Source organism: Salvelinus alpinus, chromosome 6 (genome assembly GCF_045679555.1).
Source record: "Salvelinus alpinus chromosome 6, SLU_Salpinus.1, whole genome shotgun sequence".
Taxonomy (NCBI): domain Eukaryota; kingdom Metazoa; phylum Chordata; class Actinopteri; order Salmoniformes; family Salmonidae; genus Salvelinus; species Salvelinus alpinus.
Genome location: NC_092091.1, coordinates 47,440,487 through 47,458,791, shown reverse-complemented (window position 1 = coordinate 47,458,791; position 18,305 = coordinate 47,440,487). Strand labels below are relative to the sequence as shown.

General features: G+C 41.9%; 1 protein-coding gene across 1 annotated transcript in view; it reads left to right on the top strand.

The window, feature by feature from the left end:
- LOC139577573 (anoctamin-8-like) overlaps positions 1-18,305 on the top strand; it is a 64,070-nt gene that overhangs the window by 16,995 nt on the left and 28,770 nt on the right. The window contains exons 2-3 of the mRNA XM_071404681.1: positions 16,129-16,239; positions 16,732-16,864. Of these exons, the coding sequence (XP_071260782.1) occupies positions 16,129-16,239; positions 16,732-16,864 (244 nt within the window). The remainder of the gene's footprint in view (positions 1-16,128; positions 16,240-16,731; positions 16,865-18,305) is intronic.

Below are 18,305 nucleotides of genomic sequence, written 5' to 3'. Positions count from 1 at the left end.
TTCTGGGTTTGGCAGATGCCAGGAGAACGCTACCTGCCCGAATGCATAGTGCCAACTGTAAAGTTTGGTGGAGGAGGACTAATGGTCTGGGGCTGCTTTTCATGTTTCGGGCTAGGCCCCTTAGTTCCAACGCTACAGCATACAATGACATTCTAGACGATTCTGTGCTTCCAACTTGTGGCAACAGTTTGGGGAAGGCCCTTTCCTGTTTCAGCATGACAATGCCCTGTGCACAAAGCGAGGTCCATACACAAATTGTTTGTTGAGATCGGTGTGGAAGAACTTGACTGGCCTGCACAGGGCCCTGACCTCAAGCCCATCAAACAACTTTGTGGGGAATTGGAACGCCGACTGCGACTGCGAGTGGATCTAAGGGCTGTAATTTCTACATCCTCAGGGTATCGATCTGCCTGGGAACCGTCCATGAACATGTACTGCATCTACCACTACAATAGGACCTTTCTACAGATAAAACCCAGGCCTATAATAGCAGCGATAAGGGCTTGAGATCAGCTGTCCAATTACTGACTGTAGTGTCCCACTGCCATTATTATTGACACCCACATCCTCAAAGACGTCACATGGATATCATTACTACGGTATAGGGCATCAGTCTCAGCACGGATATGAGGGTTAGGGTTGCTGGATAAACGGTATGATACTATGCGTGACTATAGTATGTGTGATAGTGTGTCCGAGTTAAAAGCGGAAATTAGATCTAGAATGACTTTCTATAAATAGATATTCTGTCATCAGTGTGGTTGTACAGTATGGAGATGAGCGTTGCTCAGAGGCAGAGCACAGCAGCAGTTTGGCAATTTTAACTAATTCATCAGGAGAGTGAAAGTGAAATGTTCTCTCTTCTCTTAGACAGAAATAAAAATTTAACGAATCTGGATTAAGTCACTACTAGACAGTCTGTCATCTCATCGCTGGTCTACCATAGTATTACATTACATCATAGTGAGTAAAATGTACCATGTTATTTGACTGTTAGAGCCATGGGCTATACACATGAAAATGCAGTAAAGGGTGTAAATATGTAATATTGTAGTAATAAGAGTTATGTGATTTCTTATTGACCTTATGAGAAGTAAACCGATGAGATGTGAAATGAGAGAGGTGAAATGAGGGACACAAACAATGCCCAGCTAGCACATAATGTTCTGAGAACCATATGTTTCTTAGAGCTTGGTGAGAGTGTGGTTGTCCTATGTTTATTTAGCATACAACCTTCCCACAAAAATCTGGGAATGGTGCAGGATACCCAGCTAGCACATATCGTTCTGAGAACCATATCTTTCATAGGTGGGAATTTCAGTACTTCAGCTTAATGTTTCCTACAGGTTTCCTCATGGTTCTATTTAAAGTAATGTTCTCATATTTTTCAGAGAATGTTAAGAAATAATGTTCTTCTGTGGGAATTTCAATACATTAGCATCACGTTTCCTCATGGTTGTATTTAAAGTAATGTTCTCAGAACAAAAAGAAAACGTTCCAGATACTCAGTCGGTATTACATAGAACGTTACCTTTTTCAAATGCAATTTTCTTGTCTGCTTGTTTTAGCAATTACAAAACTAAGTTTAAAAAAAGTACAACATGTCTAAAGATTACTTTTCAACATTGCCTACTCCCGAGCGTTCTCACTACTTAGAAAAACATAATATTGTAGGACATTGGTCACCAACCGGTCGATCAGCTGCCCTGCACGCCGGGCAAAGTGTTCCCATTTTGAACCATTTCATGTGTCTGAAGCAGTGTTGTGTTCGAGACCACTTAAAGCAAGAGCGATTTCAAGACAGGAACAAATAGATTTGGAGTCAAGACCAAGTCCAGAGGGGGGACCGAGACCGGGAGGGGGACAAGGGGTCCGAGACCGAGTCAAGACCGAGACCAGAAAAAAACTCAAGACCATGATTGTACTTTTGTCAAATTGTCCAGTATTTCTGTGTTCATATTTCAGAACAACATATGAATTCTTAAGACATTCATAATAGTGAAAAAGTGCATTCTGAGGGAAAGTAGAGCCAATATACAAATTATTACTAACCCAAAGTGAGGAAGAATGGGGCTTCTACGCCTTCAGTGAAGGGATAAGTATTTATAAAATAATAACAATAATAATATTTTCAATGTTCTGATTTAATCTCTTCAGTTTTTGTTGGAAAGGAAAGGGTTAACACTGATTTTTCTTTGCTAGTCTCTGGGGAGCTAAATCTAGTCAGCCTTTTGCTAGGCCATCAGAAGCTAGATAGAAATCATTTGCCATTCAACTGTAATAGGGCAACAATTTGGAGTGACTGGGACATCAACCAATCACATTTTGACTTAATGGATGGGACCGTTTTTACAAAAACGTATGGATACTTCTGCCTTCTCGAAGGCCACCGGTCTCTGCGCAATAAACTAGCAGTAGTTTTCCCATGGTCTAGTTAACTAGTTTTTGTTGTCGGCTAGTTTTCAGCATCTGTAGCAGGTGTTATCAAAGAGGATGTTGTTGCTAATTTGTTAGCTTCTCCCTTTTCAAGAATAACTTTCAACAAAAAGTTAAGTTTGAAATTATCATCATCTGGTGAGTGGAACTGTGTTTAAAAAAAAAAAAAAAATGCAGCTCGCTAGCTGTTAGCCATCTCTTTGAAAATAACTTATGTGTGTGAAACATTGTTGCATTCAAACTTTAGGTACCAATTATTTTGCCAAAAAGTTCCCAAACGGCCCACCCAGCGAAGGAAAGGCACCCTGTGTGAAAATCATATGTTTTCCACATTTTTTTTAACATGTTTTCCACATTTTTTTGTGGATTTTCACTTTCAAAATCATACTTTTTTGTAATAGGGGGAAAAAAAGTGATGTTCTAAGTCCACAACAATGCTTAAGCCACATCAATTTGATTGGGCTTAATTTGATTTTGACTTGGAGAGTGATCTTGACTCAGAAAAGGTTGGCGACCACTGGGCTTCCCTCATACCCCTTTTCATGATGATTCTAGCAGCCACTTTAGTGAGTGAGTGCTAGATGGCTACCGACCGGAACGTTAAGCTAGCCAAGATCAACAACACAAACGGACTATACAGCTACAAGTAGTGAGTTGAGTTACAAACAGACTGTACTAAACAAGTTAAATGTCTTACCTGTGATTACATTTTTCTATACACATAGCTACGTGTAGACTACTTGGACACAGTGTCCCCACATTTCCCACTCAAACGAATAGCCTAACTCTTTTCGCAGGCTCTATTTCCCTACGTGGGAGAATTGCGAACCGTAGGTCTGTTATTTTTGACCTGGCTAGATGTACAGTGCCTTCGGAAAGTATTCAGACCCCTTCACTTTTTCCACATTTTACAGCCTTATTCTAAAATGGATAAAACAAAAATATCCTCAGCAAATTACACACAATACCCCAAATGACAAAGCAAAAACAGGTTTTTAGAAATGTTTGCAAATGTATTAAAAAAAAAAGTATTTTCATAAGTATTCAGACCCTTTGCTATGAGACTCGAAATTGCGCTTAGGTGCATCTTGAATCCATTGATCATCCTTGAGACGTTTCTACGACTTGATTGGAGTCCACCTATGGTAAATTCAATTGATTGGACATGATTTGGAAATCCACACGCCTGTCTATATAAGGTCCCACACCATGAGGTCGAAGGAATTGTCCATGGAGCTCCGAGACAGGATTGTGTCAAGGCACAGATCTCGGGAAGGGTACCAAAACAATTCTGCAGCATTGAAGGTGCCCAAGCACACAGTGGCCTTCATCATTCTTAAAGGGAAGAAGTTTGGAAGCACCAACTCTTCCTAGAGCTGGCCGCCCGGCCAAAATCAGCAATCGGGGAAGAAGGGCCTTGGTCACCAACAACCCGATGGTCACTCTGACAGAGCTCTAGAGTTCCAATGTGGAGATGGGAGAAGCTTCCAGAAGGACAACCATCTCTGCAGCACTCCACCAATCAGGCCTTTAAGGTAGTGGCCAGATGGAAGCCACTCCTCAGTAAAAGGCACATGACAGCCCGCTTGGAGTTTGCCAAATGGCACCTAAAGGACTCCCAGACCATGAGTAACAAATTCTCTGGTTGGATGAAACCAAGATTCAACTCTTTGGCCTGAATACCAAGCGTCACATGTGGAGGAAACCTGGCACCATCCCTACGGTGAAGCATGGTGGTGGCAGCATCATGCTGTGGGGATGGTTTTCAGCGGCAGGGAATGGGAGACTAGTCAAGATCGAGACAAAGATGAACGGAGCAAAGTACAGAGTTCCTTAATGAAAACCTGCTCCAGAGCGCTCAGGACCTCAGACTGGGGCGACAGTTTACCTTCCAACAGGACAACCACCCTAAGCACACAGCCAAGAAAATGCAAGAGTGGCTTTGGGACAAGTCACCTGAGTGGCCTAGCCAGAGCCTGGACTTGAACCCAAATTAACATCTCTGGAGAGACCTGAAAATAGCTGTGCAGCAACTCTCCCCATCCAACCTGACTGAGCTTGAGAGGATCTGCAGATAAGAATGAGAGAAACTCCCCAAATACAGGTATGCCAAGCTTGTAGCGTCATACCCAAGAAGACTCAAGGCTGTAATAGCTGCCAAAGGTGCTTCAACAAAGTACTGAGTAAAGAGTCTGAATACTTATGTAGATGTGATATTTAATTTTTTATAAATCAGTTTCTGTACATTGAACAACACAGCAGCTTCTCGACATGTTTTGTTATTTCTGTATAACCAAAAACAACGAAGTTGCCTCTTTTACAGTAGGGGTCAATAGGAAAGAATGTTGGTTTTTGCCCAATTTTGTGGTCGTGGTCGAGGGGAATTCCTTATTATTGTGTGAATACCTACCGGGACTATAAAAACACAACAAAACATTGACGTCCAAAGAACATTATAAGAATTTATTTAAAAGCGTATACATTCCATTTGCAGCATTAACACAACTCTCTCTGTCCTCTATCTTGGTAAGTGTGTTCAGGTGTGGTGGCCGCACTTACTAATTGGCCACAGCTGATCTTAATCAGGGCTTGTTTCCTTTGAAAGCGGGGCTGATTGAATAGACAAAAATTATCAGCTTTGTGTTAATTAAAAAAAACATGGCGCAGTGGACTAATTTCATTGATAGAGAACAGAAGATCATAGGTTCAAATCTCCCTGATGCCACAATAATAAAAACAATGTTTGCATCATTAATGCTCATGCAAATGAATTTCCATGTGTCCCATCTGTGCTTAGAGTTCAAAGCAGTTCATCCAGACTAAGCTATCAGTGTTATTAAAAATCTTATTTTCAGAATGTTATTTTAATTACTTTTTTTTTTTAAACCTATCAATTCCATTCTCAGAATGTTAATAAAATCTCCCAGGAAAACTTTCAGGGAATCATAGTAAAACATTCTCAGAACCTCCCTGCTACCTAAAAAATGAATGTTCTCAGAACATTTAAATAACGTTCTGTTTTACCAGTCAGGAAACGTATGGCTTCGTTCCCAGAACCAATGGGAAACCAAAAGCGTACGTTCACACAACTTCCAAGGAACTAAATGTGCTAGCTGGGTGCATTGTAATTGTGTTTTTTTTACTCACTGTAACCTAATAATAGAGAGAGAAATATAAATGGACTTGAGTTATACAGATAATACACTAGTAGGTCTTTGCCTCAAAATGGAAATAGATTTAAATCCCTTATTTCCTGAAATAGTTGGTCATTGTTAATAGTCCCACTGGGCACAGACCTCAGCAACAAATGTCACCATGACATTGGATTTAGATTAAAAGTTGGGTGAAATAAAAAATGAAATGCCCTTGCGTTGACGACTTTTTGCAAATCCAATCAGTTTTCTACGTTGATTCAACGTCATAGATTCTTTTGGGGTTGAAATTATGTGGAAACAATGTTGATTCAACCAGTTTTTTCCCAGTGGGGTGTCAGTCTGAAGTGGGTCAGTGCCTCCAACACTAATGCCCTCTGTCTTTAAGCATCTTACTGAAAGACTGCTGGTGCTTGGTTTAGTTCTGCTCACCTCCTTCGGTACCCTTTGGTTTCTATACGTTTTTCTGTTTGAGAAACACATCAAAAACTTATACCTCCTTTTTATGGAAATGTTTTCAACTGTAGGTTATATCTCACGACTTTTCCCTTCTGTAAATTCCCTCTCTTGAGTTAGGGTTATCACATCAGTCTTAATAGTTCAGACCCCATCCAATCAGGTATCTCCCCCAGTGATTTGTATATAGGCGCGTAACAAAAAATTGTGCTACATCTTGCAATGCCCAAACGGCCTTGCATCGTCATGGTTGTACTGTTGGTCTGGTAAATCCTCTGTCCCTTTGTTGCTGTGGTCATTAGAGGATCTTCCTCTTGTGTTTGGGGGCTTTCGCTGTGACCACTATGGAACACGGCTGTCCGTTGGAGTTGGACACACAAAAGCTGCTATTCATTAACTATATTCAGAGCCACTCGCTTAATAATCCCCCTTCATCACAATGGCCAATTCAGCCAGTTAGATAACCAGCAGTCTGTGGATCTGGGAAGAAGTCTGTATGGAGTTGTGTGAAAGGGGCTCCGCTCCACACTGGCACTCTTTGATGATTGTTACCTGGATGAATAGAAGGCATTGTGGCTCTGGCACTTTACTGTTCAGACTCCACCTTATACTGCTGCTCTTCACTGTCTGATCTAGCCCACTCTTGATACAGTGTAATATACCGTGTTGAAGGTCACACTCAGTTATGTTCTTGAACCCCCATTTTCTATTGACAAAATATACTGTTGTTGAACTTGCACAAATTAGTGAAAGGCTTTAAAACCTTAAGAGCCCCACATTTTTGAGAGAGCCGGGAAGAGAGTGGGGGTGAGAGAGAGAGCGAGCAAGGGAGAGAGAGAGGGGGAGCGAGAATGGGCGAGCAAGAGAGAGGGGGCGAGAGAGGGGGTGAGAGAGAGGGGGCAGGCGAGGGAGCGAGAGAGAGGGGGCAGGCGAGGGAGCGAGAGAGTGGGGGCGGGCGAGAGAGTGGGGGCGGGCGAGAGAGAGGGAGAGAGGAATTATAGGAACAGAAGACCTTCTAATTGAAGAAATGAGCATGATTAGATAATTTGGCCCAGAAACAGAGCAGATGTTCTTAATGGGATCATTGCTATTACACTGTACTGGTATTGTGGACATGGTTGTCAGTCATACAGAATCACGCTAGTACATAGGGTAGTGCTGAATCCCAAATCAATGGGCAGCTGTCCAGTTCTTTCAGATCTTCAGAGTAGTGCCTAAAGGGAATGGGGTTCGGGATATGTCATTCCTCTAAAAACCAGCCCATGAGAAACACGTGCCGCTCAAAGCAGTTCCACACACTCCCTTCCCCCCAGTCTGCCTGTGAGGTAATACAGTCCCTGTTGCTAGGGGGAAAATGGGATAAGAAAGAACACTAACATGCCGACTACACTGGGCACGCGCGTGCGCCATCAAAGACTTGTTGATTTTATCCATCCACACCAGACACGATCAGGACACGCAGGTTGAAATATCAAAATGAACTCTGAACCAACTATTTAATTTGGGGACAGATTGAAAAACATGAAACGTTCATGGACATTTAGCTAGCTAGTTTGCTGTTGCTAGCTAATTTGTTGTTGCTAGCTAATTTGTCCTGGGATATAAACATTGGGTTGTTATTTTACCTGAAATGCACAAGGTCCTTTTTTCCCTTGATCTTTGTAGAATTTTGACCCACACAAAAAAAGGTGTGTTCTCTACTCCAACAATTAATCCACAGATAAAAGGTGAACTTAGTTCGTTTCTAATGATCTCTTCTTCTGTGGACCTTTTAAGGTGCATTACCACCACCAACTGGACTGGAGTGTGGACCTCAGTTCAGCTTTCAATCTCCCACGTGGGTATATGCTCCTAAAAACCAATGAGGAGATGGGAGAGGCGGGACTTGAAGCGCTTAAAGCGTAAAAAATACAACAAAGTTCTATTTTAGCGCCTATACGCAAACACGTGCGAGCAGTTTGGATTAAATAACTGAATAACATGCATGTGTAAATGTATTTTGCAACACACACGTAACGCGAGTGGTGTGGTCAGCATGTAACTCACCCTAGAGGTGTTTCTGTGTGAGAGTTCTGAATCCTATATTTAGACTCTATTGTTAATATTTAGTCTAAAATTCCATGGATTGACAGAGAAGACATTTTTTGGGGTCACTACATAACATGTACTTTAAAAAGTCCCAGCAGAACCTATTTGTAGTTTATGAATGCTGTTATGAATGTGTAATAAACATGTTACGAACAGTTCCTGGTTCGTGAACGCACATTTCTGTAGTCAGAATTTTGTTATAAATGTGTATTAAGCAGTTAGTTTCAGGTCTGTTTTGCAGTATGAATATGAGAAGTTCCATGTCTGTTTAGTCAAAGTTGACATCCCATCTGTGTTGTCCTGTGTATGCAGTCATTTAGTATGTGACATGTTGGCGTTGCACAGCGCATCACGCTCTGGATATAGACACCATGAAAGCACCCCTAAAGCTTGTTCACATGTACTGACCCACCCCCTGAGTCGACCCCCAGGATTCAATATGATGCACTCAACCACTTAATATACTCTGAAGTGTCTGTGAATACAGCTAAACCACAGAAACCTGAGCTGTAGTGCTCAGAGAGTGATAGTATTTAAAGTCTCAGTGAAAAGTGAATTACTTTGGCTGATGTCACTGCAAGATGATTAGCTAACATGTAAACTATCCTCCTTGTTTACATGTAGGCCTAGGCCTCAACATTTGACTTTTTAAACTACTGTAGTCTATGTAACCATTGTTTGAAGTGAACTTACTGTAGCAGTGGGAGGTGGGGGGAGGTTGAGGTTAGTGAATTTACATGTTTGTTTGCATTTCCTTCAGCATTACCACCCCCCCAAAAAAAAATCTACATCAAGGTCTTTCCTCAAGAGGACATACAATAATACATTATATTCAATTTAGTCCTATGCCCTGCTTTTCTATTATTATATTGTTTCTATCTATATATTATTATATATATACACAGCACCAGTCAAAAGTTTGTACACCCCTACTCATTCCAGGGTTTTTCATTATTGTTACTATTTTCTACATTGTAGAATAATAGTGAAGACATCAAAACTAAGAAATAACATATATGGAATCATATAGAAAACCAAAAAGTTTTAAACAAATCAAGATTGTAACGGTCGTCTGTTGAAGAAGGTCTGGACCAAAGCGCAGTGTGGTAAGTGTTCATGCTTTTTTTATTAAAACTGAACACTGAGACAAAATAACCAAAAATAGAACAACACGAAAACAGTTCTGTCTGGTGCAGACACAAAACAGAAAACAACTACCCACAAATACAGGTGGGAAAAGGCAACCGAAGTATGGTTCTCAATCAGAGACAACGATAGACAGCTGCCTCTGATTGAGAACCACACCCAGCCAAACACACAGAAATACAAATCATAGAAAACGGAACATAGAATGCCCACCCAAATCACACCCTGACCAAACCAAAATAGAGACATAAAAAGCTCTCTACAGTCAGGGCGTGACAAAGATGTATTTTATTTGTGTGATTATTCAGAGTAGCCACCCTTTGCCTTGATGCCAGCTTTGCACACTCTTGGCATTCTCTCAACAAGCTTCATGAGGTCGTCACCTGGAATGCATTTCAATTAACAGGTGTGCCTTGTTAATTTGTTGAATTTCTTTCCTTAATGGTTTTGAGCCAAACAGTTGTTGTGACAAGGTAGGGGTGGTATACAAAAGATAGCCCTATTTGGTAAAAGACCAAGTCCATATTATGGCAAGAACAGCTCGAAATAAGCAAAGAGAAACGACAGTCCATCATTACTTTCAGACATGAAGGTCAGTCAATCCAGAAAATTTCAAGAACGTTTCTTCAAGTACAGTTGCAAAAACCATCAATCGCTATGATGAAACGGGCTCTCATGCGGACCGCCACAGGAAAGGAAGACCCTGAGTTACCTCTGCTGTTGATAAGTTCATTAGAGTTAACTGCACCTCAGATTGCAGCCCAAATAAATGCTTCAAGTAACAGACACAATTCAACATCAACTGTTCAGAGGAGACTGCGTGAATCAGGCCTTCATGGTCGATTTGCTGCAAAGAAACCACTAGTAAAGGACACCAATAAGAAGAAGAGACTTGCTTGGGCCAAGAAACACGAGACACTTTGGTCTGATGAGTCCAAATTCTATATTTTGGGTTCCAACCGCCGTGTCTTTGTGAGATGCAGAGTAGGTGAACGGATGGTCTCCGCATGTGTGGTTCGCACCGTGAAGGATGGAGGAGGAGTTGTGATGGTGTGGGTGTGCTTTTCTGGTGACACTGTCAGTGATTTATTTAGAATTCAAGGCACACTTAACCAGCATGGCTACCACAGCATTCTGCAGTGATACGTCATCCCATCTGGTTTGCGCTTAGTGGGACTATCATCAACAGGACAATGACTCAAAACACACCTCCAGGCTGTGATGGAGTGCTGCATCATATGACCTGGCCTCCACAATCCCTCAACCCAATTGAGATAGTTTGGGATGAGTTGGACTGCAGAGTGAAGGAAAAACAACATGCTCAGTATATGTGGGAACTCCTTCAAGACTTTTGGAAAAGCATTCCAGGTGAAGCTGATTGAGAGAATGCCAAGAGTGTGCAAAGCTGTCAAGGCAAAGGGTGGCTACTTTGAAGAATCTAAAATGTATAATATATTTTGATTTAGCACTTTTTTGGTTACTACATGATTCCATATGTGTTATTTCATAGTTTTGATGTCTTCACTATTATTCTACAATGTAGAAAATAGTAAAACTAAAGAAAACACCCTTGCATGAGTAGGTGTGTCCAAACTTTTGACTGGTACCGTATGTAATATTTTTCAACAATACCGGAATGGTGATAGATCAGTGGAGCCCATACTTGAGTACACATAACAGAGCAGGGTGCCTTGGCCTAGCTGTCGCTAGATAAGCCCTGTTCCTAGAACAGTGATTTCCCAGTAAAATGCTTGAGTTTGTCTGTGACTGCTGACCCTGGGTCTGTTGATAGGGGCTGTATTTTCCTCTGTCTCTTCAGCAGCATGGTGTCAGGTGCGCTTGTCTCTCCATGGTAATTTGGTGGAAATTACGACCTCTTGCAGGGGAGCCATGTGAGCAGAGCACACACACATTTGTTTTACTATCCTTGTCGGGAACAAACAATTGATTCCAATTCAAAATCCTATTTTCCCTAAAGCTAACCTTAACCCTAAATCTAACCCTAACCCTACTTGTAAACCTAACCCCTAAGCCTAACCTTTTTCCTTGTGGGGACTGGCAAAATGTCCCCACCTAAGTCCTGATGGGCAATGTCTGGGCAAATGGGGGCTCCTGAGTGGCGTAGCAGTCTAAGGCACTGCATCTCAGTGCTAGAGGTGTCACTACAGACCCTGGTTTGATTCTAGACTGTATCACAACCGACTGTGATTGGGCGTCCCATAGGGCGGCGCACAATTGGCCCAGCGTCGTCCGGGTTTGGGCGGGGTAGGCCGTCATTGTAAATAAGAATTTGTTCTTAACTGATTTGTCTAGTTAAATAAAAATGGAGACACCACCAGTGTGAAATGGGTTTTCCTATGAGCATTACCCAAACACAGAGACGAACACACACACTAAAACCCACACACACGTAAGATGCACAGCAGTGTGCCTGTCAGTGAGGTTCATAAATCGAGGTATTGTGGAGGTGTTGGCTTTCAGAAGGGGTGTGTGTGTGTGTGTGTGTGTGTGTCTAGAGCAGTGAATACAGGCCTCATTAGAATGCTTGTCAGGCTGTTCTTTTTCTGCCAAACTGCAACTGCATGGGGAACAGGATGGATTTAGAGACTGTGAATAATAACTCTTAACTTCTAAATGTTAAATGTTTTTTACGTTTTGTTTCTATTGTTTTCATTTGTTAAATCACTATTTGGAATAGAATAACATCCTGAAACAAAATCCCACTGGGCACAGATGTCAATTCAACGTCTATTCCACATTGAAACGATGTGGAAACAATGTTGATTCAACCAGTGTGCCCAGTGGGATGAAATTCCTTAACTATCTCTGTAAGAACTCCAAATTCAACTCTGCGTGTTCAGACTGCCTATGTATCAAAGTGATGCATGCATGAAGGTTATCTAGTGTTACAGATGAACAATCTGAACCTTATTTTACCTTTGCTATGTACACCTTGACAGTATGGGGCTATTTTTATTTCTCTGGAACACCCCCTGGGCATTCTTTCCAGGAAGTAGTCCTACTCTGCCCCTCTTTCATCCTCAGTCTGTTCCAGGAAGCAGAACCACACAGAGCTGAACAATGTATTTCTCAAACCAGTACTTGGGGACCCCTAGCTATTCAACATATTTGATATATATTCCAAATATACACTCTAGACCACCTAATTCAACTGGTGATTAGCTTTGTTGACTGTTTGACTAGTGCTGGTATAAATCAGATATATGGCTAGAGGTCACGGTGGACTGGTCAGAGAAGAAGTGTTTTAATGTGGCAGGTGATTATAGGGCTGTGGTATCTAGTTCAACTCCTGATATATGATTTATAGAAGATACAGTATATATACAAAAGTATGTGTACACCCCTTCAAATTAGTGGATTCGTCTATTTCAGCCACACCCGTTGCTAGTTTGTCTAGTTTGAGAAACAGAAACGTTTTGAGAATGACACAAATATTAATTTCCACAACGTTTGCTGCTTTAGTGTCTTTAGATATTTTGTCAGATGTTACTATGGAATACTGAAGTATAATTACAAGCGTTTCAAAAGTGTCAAAGGCTTTTATTGGCAATTACATGAAGTTGATGCAAAGAGTCAATATTTGCAGTGTTGACCCTTCTTTTTCAAGACCTCTGCAAACTGCCCTGGCATGCTGTCAATTACCTTCTGGGCCACATCCTGACTGATGGCAGCCCATTCTTGCATAATCAATGCTTGGAGTTTGTCAGAATTTGTTGGTTTTTGTTTGTCCACTCGCCTCTTGAGGATTGACCATAAGTTCTCAATGGGATTCCGGTCTAGGGATTTTCCTGGCCATGGACCCAAAATATTGATGTTTTGTTCCCCGAGCCACATAGTTATCACTTTTGCCTTATGGCAAGGTGCTCCATCATGCTGGAAAAGGCATTGTTCGTCACCAAACTGTTCCTGGATGGTTGGGAGAAGTTGCTCTCGGAGGATGTGTTGGTACCATTCTTTATTCATGGCTGAGTTCTTAGGCAAAATTGTGAGTGAGCCCACTCCCTTGGCTGAGAAGCAACCCCACACATGAATGGTCTCAGGATGCTTTACTGTTGGCATGACACAGGACTGATGGTAGCGCTCACCTTGTCTTCTCCGGACAAGCTTATTTCCGGATGCCCCAAACAATCGGAAAGGGGATTCATCAGAGAAAATGACTTTACCCCAGTCCTCAGCAGTCCAATCCCTGTACCTTTTGCAGAATATCAGTCTGTCCCTGATGTTTTTCCTGAAGAGAAGTGGCTTCTTTGCTGCCCTTCTTGACACCAGGCCATCCTCCAAAAGTCTTCGCCTCACTGTGTGTGCAGATGCACTCACACCTGCCTGCTGCCATTCCTGAGCAAGCTCTGCACTGGTGGTGCCCCGATCCCGCAGCTGAATCAACTTTAGGAGATGGTCATGGCGCTTGCTGGACTTTCTTGGGCTCCCTGAAGCCTTCTTCACAACAATTGAACCGCTCTCCTTGAAGTTCTTGATGATCCGATAAAGGGTTGATTTAGGTGCAATCTTACTGGCAGCAATATCCTTCCCTGTGAAGCCCTTTTTGTGCAAAGCAATGATGACGGTACGTGTTTCCTTGCAGGAAACCATGATTGACAGAGGAAGAACAATGATTCCAAGCACCACCCTCCTTTTTGAAGCTTCCAGTCTATTATTCGAACTCAATCAGCATGACATAGTGATCTCCAGCCTTGTCCTTGTCAACACTCACACCCGTGTTAACAAGAGAATCACTGACATGTCAGCTGGTCCTTTTGTGGCAGGGCTGAAATGCAGTGGAAATGTTTTTTGGGATTCAGTTAATTTGCATGGCAAAGAGGGACTTTGCAATTCATCTGATCACTCTTCATAACATTCTGGAGTATATGCAAATTGCCACACATTGTGTGTGTGTGTGTATGGTCTCACGCACACATGCAGGCACACTTATAGGAATGAATGCATGCACGCATGTATGTGCATGAACACGCATACACATACACAGTAATAGAGAGAGAGATAGTCAGTGTTGACAATGTAGAAGGAGAAAGAGCGTGTTGACAATGTCTCCCAGAAAGGTAGGGGTTAAGTTCGACTCGCTCGCTCTTATGTTGCAGAGGGAAGTAGGGTGACATTTAATTCTGACAGATAGAGAGGGGACGGGTGTACAATGCGTTCGGAAAGTATTCAGACCCCTTGACCTTTTCCACGTTTTGTTACGTTACAGTCTTATTCTAAAATGGATTAAATTGCTTTGTCAATACTCCATAATGACAAAGCAAAAACTGTTATTTTTATTTATTTTTAGCAAAAAAAAAGAAATAAAGTGAAAATGGGAAGGGGGATAGCTAGTCAGTTGTACAACTGAATGCATTCAACTGAAATGTGTCTTCCGTATTTAACCCAACTCCTCTGAATCAGAGAGGTGCGGGGGGCTGCCTTAATTTTCATCCATGTCATCGGCGCCCTGGGAACAGTGGGTTAACTGCCTTGCTCAGGGGCAGAATGACAGAGTTTTACCTTGTCAGCTCGGAATATCACATTTACATAAGTATTCAGACCCTTTACTTAGTACTTTGTTGGAGCATCTTTGGAAGCGATAACAGCCTTGAGTCTTCTTTGGTATGACGCTACAAGCTTGGCATACCTGTATTTGGGGAGTTTCTCCCCTTCTTCTCTGCAGATCCTCTCAAGCTCTGTCAGGTTGGATGGGGAACGTCGCTGCACAGCTATTTTCAGGTCTCTCCAGAGATGTTAGATCGGGTTCAAGTCCGGGCTCTGGCTGGGCCACTCAAGGACATTCAGAGACTTGTCCCGAAGCCACTCCTGTGTTGTCTTGGCTGTGTGCTTAGGGTTGTTGTCCTGTTGGAAAATTCCCCACAGCATCAGACCAGAGAATTTCTGAGTCCTTTAGGTGCCTTTTGGCATACTCCAAGCGGGCTGTCATGTGCCTTTTACTGAGGAGTGGCTTCCGTTTGACCACTCTACCATAAAGGCCTGATTGGTGGAGTGCTGTAGAGATGGTTGTCCTGGAAGGTTCTCCCATCTCCACAGAGAAACTATTTTGCTCTGTCAGAGTGAAGATCTGGTTCTTGGTCACTTCCCTGACCAAGGCCCTTCTCCCCCAATTGCTCAGTATGGCCGTATGGCCAGCTCTAGGAAGAGTCTTGGTGGTTCCAAACTTCTTACATTTAAGAATGATGGAGACAACTGTGTTCTTGGGGACATTCAATGCTGCAGATATTTTTTAGTACCCTTCCCCAGATCTCAGAGTTCTACAGACAATTCCTTTGACCTCTTGGCTTAGTTTTTGCTCTGACATGCACTGTCAACTGTGGGACCTTGTACAGACAGGTGTGTGCCTTTCCAAATCATGTCCAATCAATTGAATTTACCACAGGTGGACTAAAAATCAAGTTGTAGAAACATCTCAAGGATGATCAATGGAAACAGGATGCACCTGAGCTAAATTTTGAGTCTCATAGGAAATGGTCTGAATGCTTATGTAAATTATGTGTTTCTGAAAACATAAAACATTAAAAAACTGTATTTGCTTTGTCATTATGGGGTATTATGTGTAGAGTGATGAGGGGAAAAAAATATTTAATCCATTTTAGAATAAGGCTTTAATGTAACAAAAGTGGAAAAAGTCAAGGGGTCTGAATCCTTTACAAATGCACTGTGTGTTTGGCAGATAGGATGTGTGTGGAAAGGATGTGTGTGGGGGGAGAAAAGCACTGACTGACAGTTCGAAAAGAAGTGTCCTAATCTGTCTGTCTGCTTCACTATTGAAAGGTGACTGTCGTTGTGATTCTCTTTCTCTCTATGTCTCTTTCTCTCTCCTCTCTAGATAAGTTATTTGGGAAGCGGCTGCTGCAGGCTGGGAGGTACATAATGTCTCATAAGTCCTGGATGAAGACCGTGCCCACTGAGAACTGTGACATCCTCATGACTTTCTCAGGTGTCTCTTTGTTTTTGTTTACCTACACGTTTGCACGGCCATCCATGCACTTTGAAAAAGCAGAAGTACGCAGAAGTAATTTTTCATGTTGGTCTCTGTGGCCTGACTTTATGAATGGTGATAGTGTAATAGCAACATTAGCCATCCCAGTACATAGATATGCTTGTGCTACTCTTCTCAGTCATTACTGGAACATAATGCTCTTTAGACAACACGCACTCATCGCTCCAGGCTAGTGTGAAAGTAATGATACTAATATGGGTTATTTACTCTTTTGAGATAATGATGCTACGTCTGAGTTTAATTAAAAACAGTGTTTCTGTGTTGGTTTATGTGGAACAATTTCACAGTAAAACTGTTGTTAATATCTCGAAGGTTGGAATTTTCATTAAAACCGTTATTATGATGATGTAACCAAATAATTGTATTTTTTTTTTAATCATGCATGTACTGTGTGTGTTTAATCTCCATTCTATTGCTTTCCTGTGACAGACCAGACAGATGACCACACGTTGCTATGGCTACTGAACCACCTGCGTCTGGGCATTCCAGAACTCAACATCCAGATCCGACATCACAAACGCACGCGCGTCCATGCCTTCTTCGTTACGGCAACCTATGAGAAGTAAGAACCCCGGGGGGGGGGGCATGGTCAGCTAATGTACAGTATAGACAATGACCTTATGTGCTGCAGTATGAAATAATTGTCATTTATTATTGTTAGCATCTAAATGGATCCTGGGACAGAGGGTAGTTACCGAGGCTTTAGTAAACCTGTTTGAATTAGTGTCTTGACTGACCATAAATAGAACATTTCCTACATCAACAGCAGAAGGTTAGTTAGTGTATTAGCAATACTAGTGTGGCCTCCCTTTGCTGTATGTGAGTGTATTACAACCACTGCTAAGATATCTGGACCTAGATTTGGTAACTTTCCCAAAATTCCCTGGTTTTCCAGAAATCCTGGTTGGAGGATTCCCAGATTACCTCCTTCATTTCTCATTATTCCAGGAATGTTCCAACCCGGATTTCTGGAAAACCAGGGAATTTGGGGAAAGTTTACAAGAATTTCATTGTAGAATGTTGGAAGGACTTACATTCTACAATAGCTTCAACTCTTTCTAAACGCTGTACTGTACATGATACTATTATGCTGTATCTTACCTCTCTGGGTAAATACCAGGGGATTTAGAGATGACTCTGGGTAAATACTCAACAACCAAAGTAACAGCGCAGAGGGCATTAGCCACACTACCCCACAATGCAGTTCACTCTGTGTTAGATGATGTCTGCTGTGCTGACTGATCTGTTTTCAAGGGCTCTTGACTATCCTATCCCGAGTGATTTACGGGTGGCTTTCACCTCTTAACAAGTGAACGGAGTGATGAGAAAGAGAGAGAGAGAGCTTTCTGTAAGTGTGTCAGTGTGCGTAACTGAAAAAATGCTCAAGGCAGATGGCTGTACCAGCATGTGTGTGCACACAATCTCACATACACACAGTCACACATACTTGCACGCTCAATCTCAGGTGTATTGGATCACCTAAATGAATGCGATAGAAAAGCTAATGTATGTAATCTCATTTACTGCTGCTGAAACGATTCAAACGTGTGTTGAACCATGAAAGTGATATGGAAATGCTAATAGTCGTGAGATAGAAGGTTAAAAGAAAATGATACGCGTTCACTTATTTTTATTATTATTTTTATTTCACCTTTATTTAACCAGTTGAGAACAAGTTATCATTTACAACTGCGACCTGACCAAGATAAAGCAAAGGGATAAATGGGATAAACATGGGATATACAAACGTACAGTCAAAAACACAATAGAAAAATCTATGTACAATGTGTGCAAATTTAGTAAGGTTAGGGAAGTAAGGCAATAAATAGGCCATAGTGGTGAAATAATTGCAATTTAGCATTAACACTGGAGTGATGGATGTGCAGATGATGATGTGCAAGTAGAGATACTGGGGTGCAAAAGAGCAAATAAATAACAATATGGGGATGAGGTAGTTGGGTGTGCTATTTACAGGTGGGCTGTGTACTGGTGCAGTGATCGGT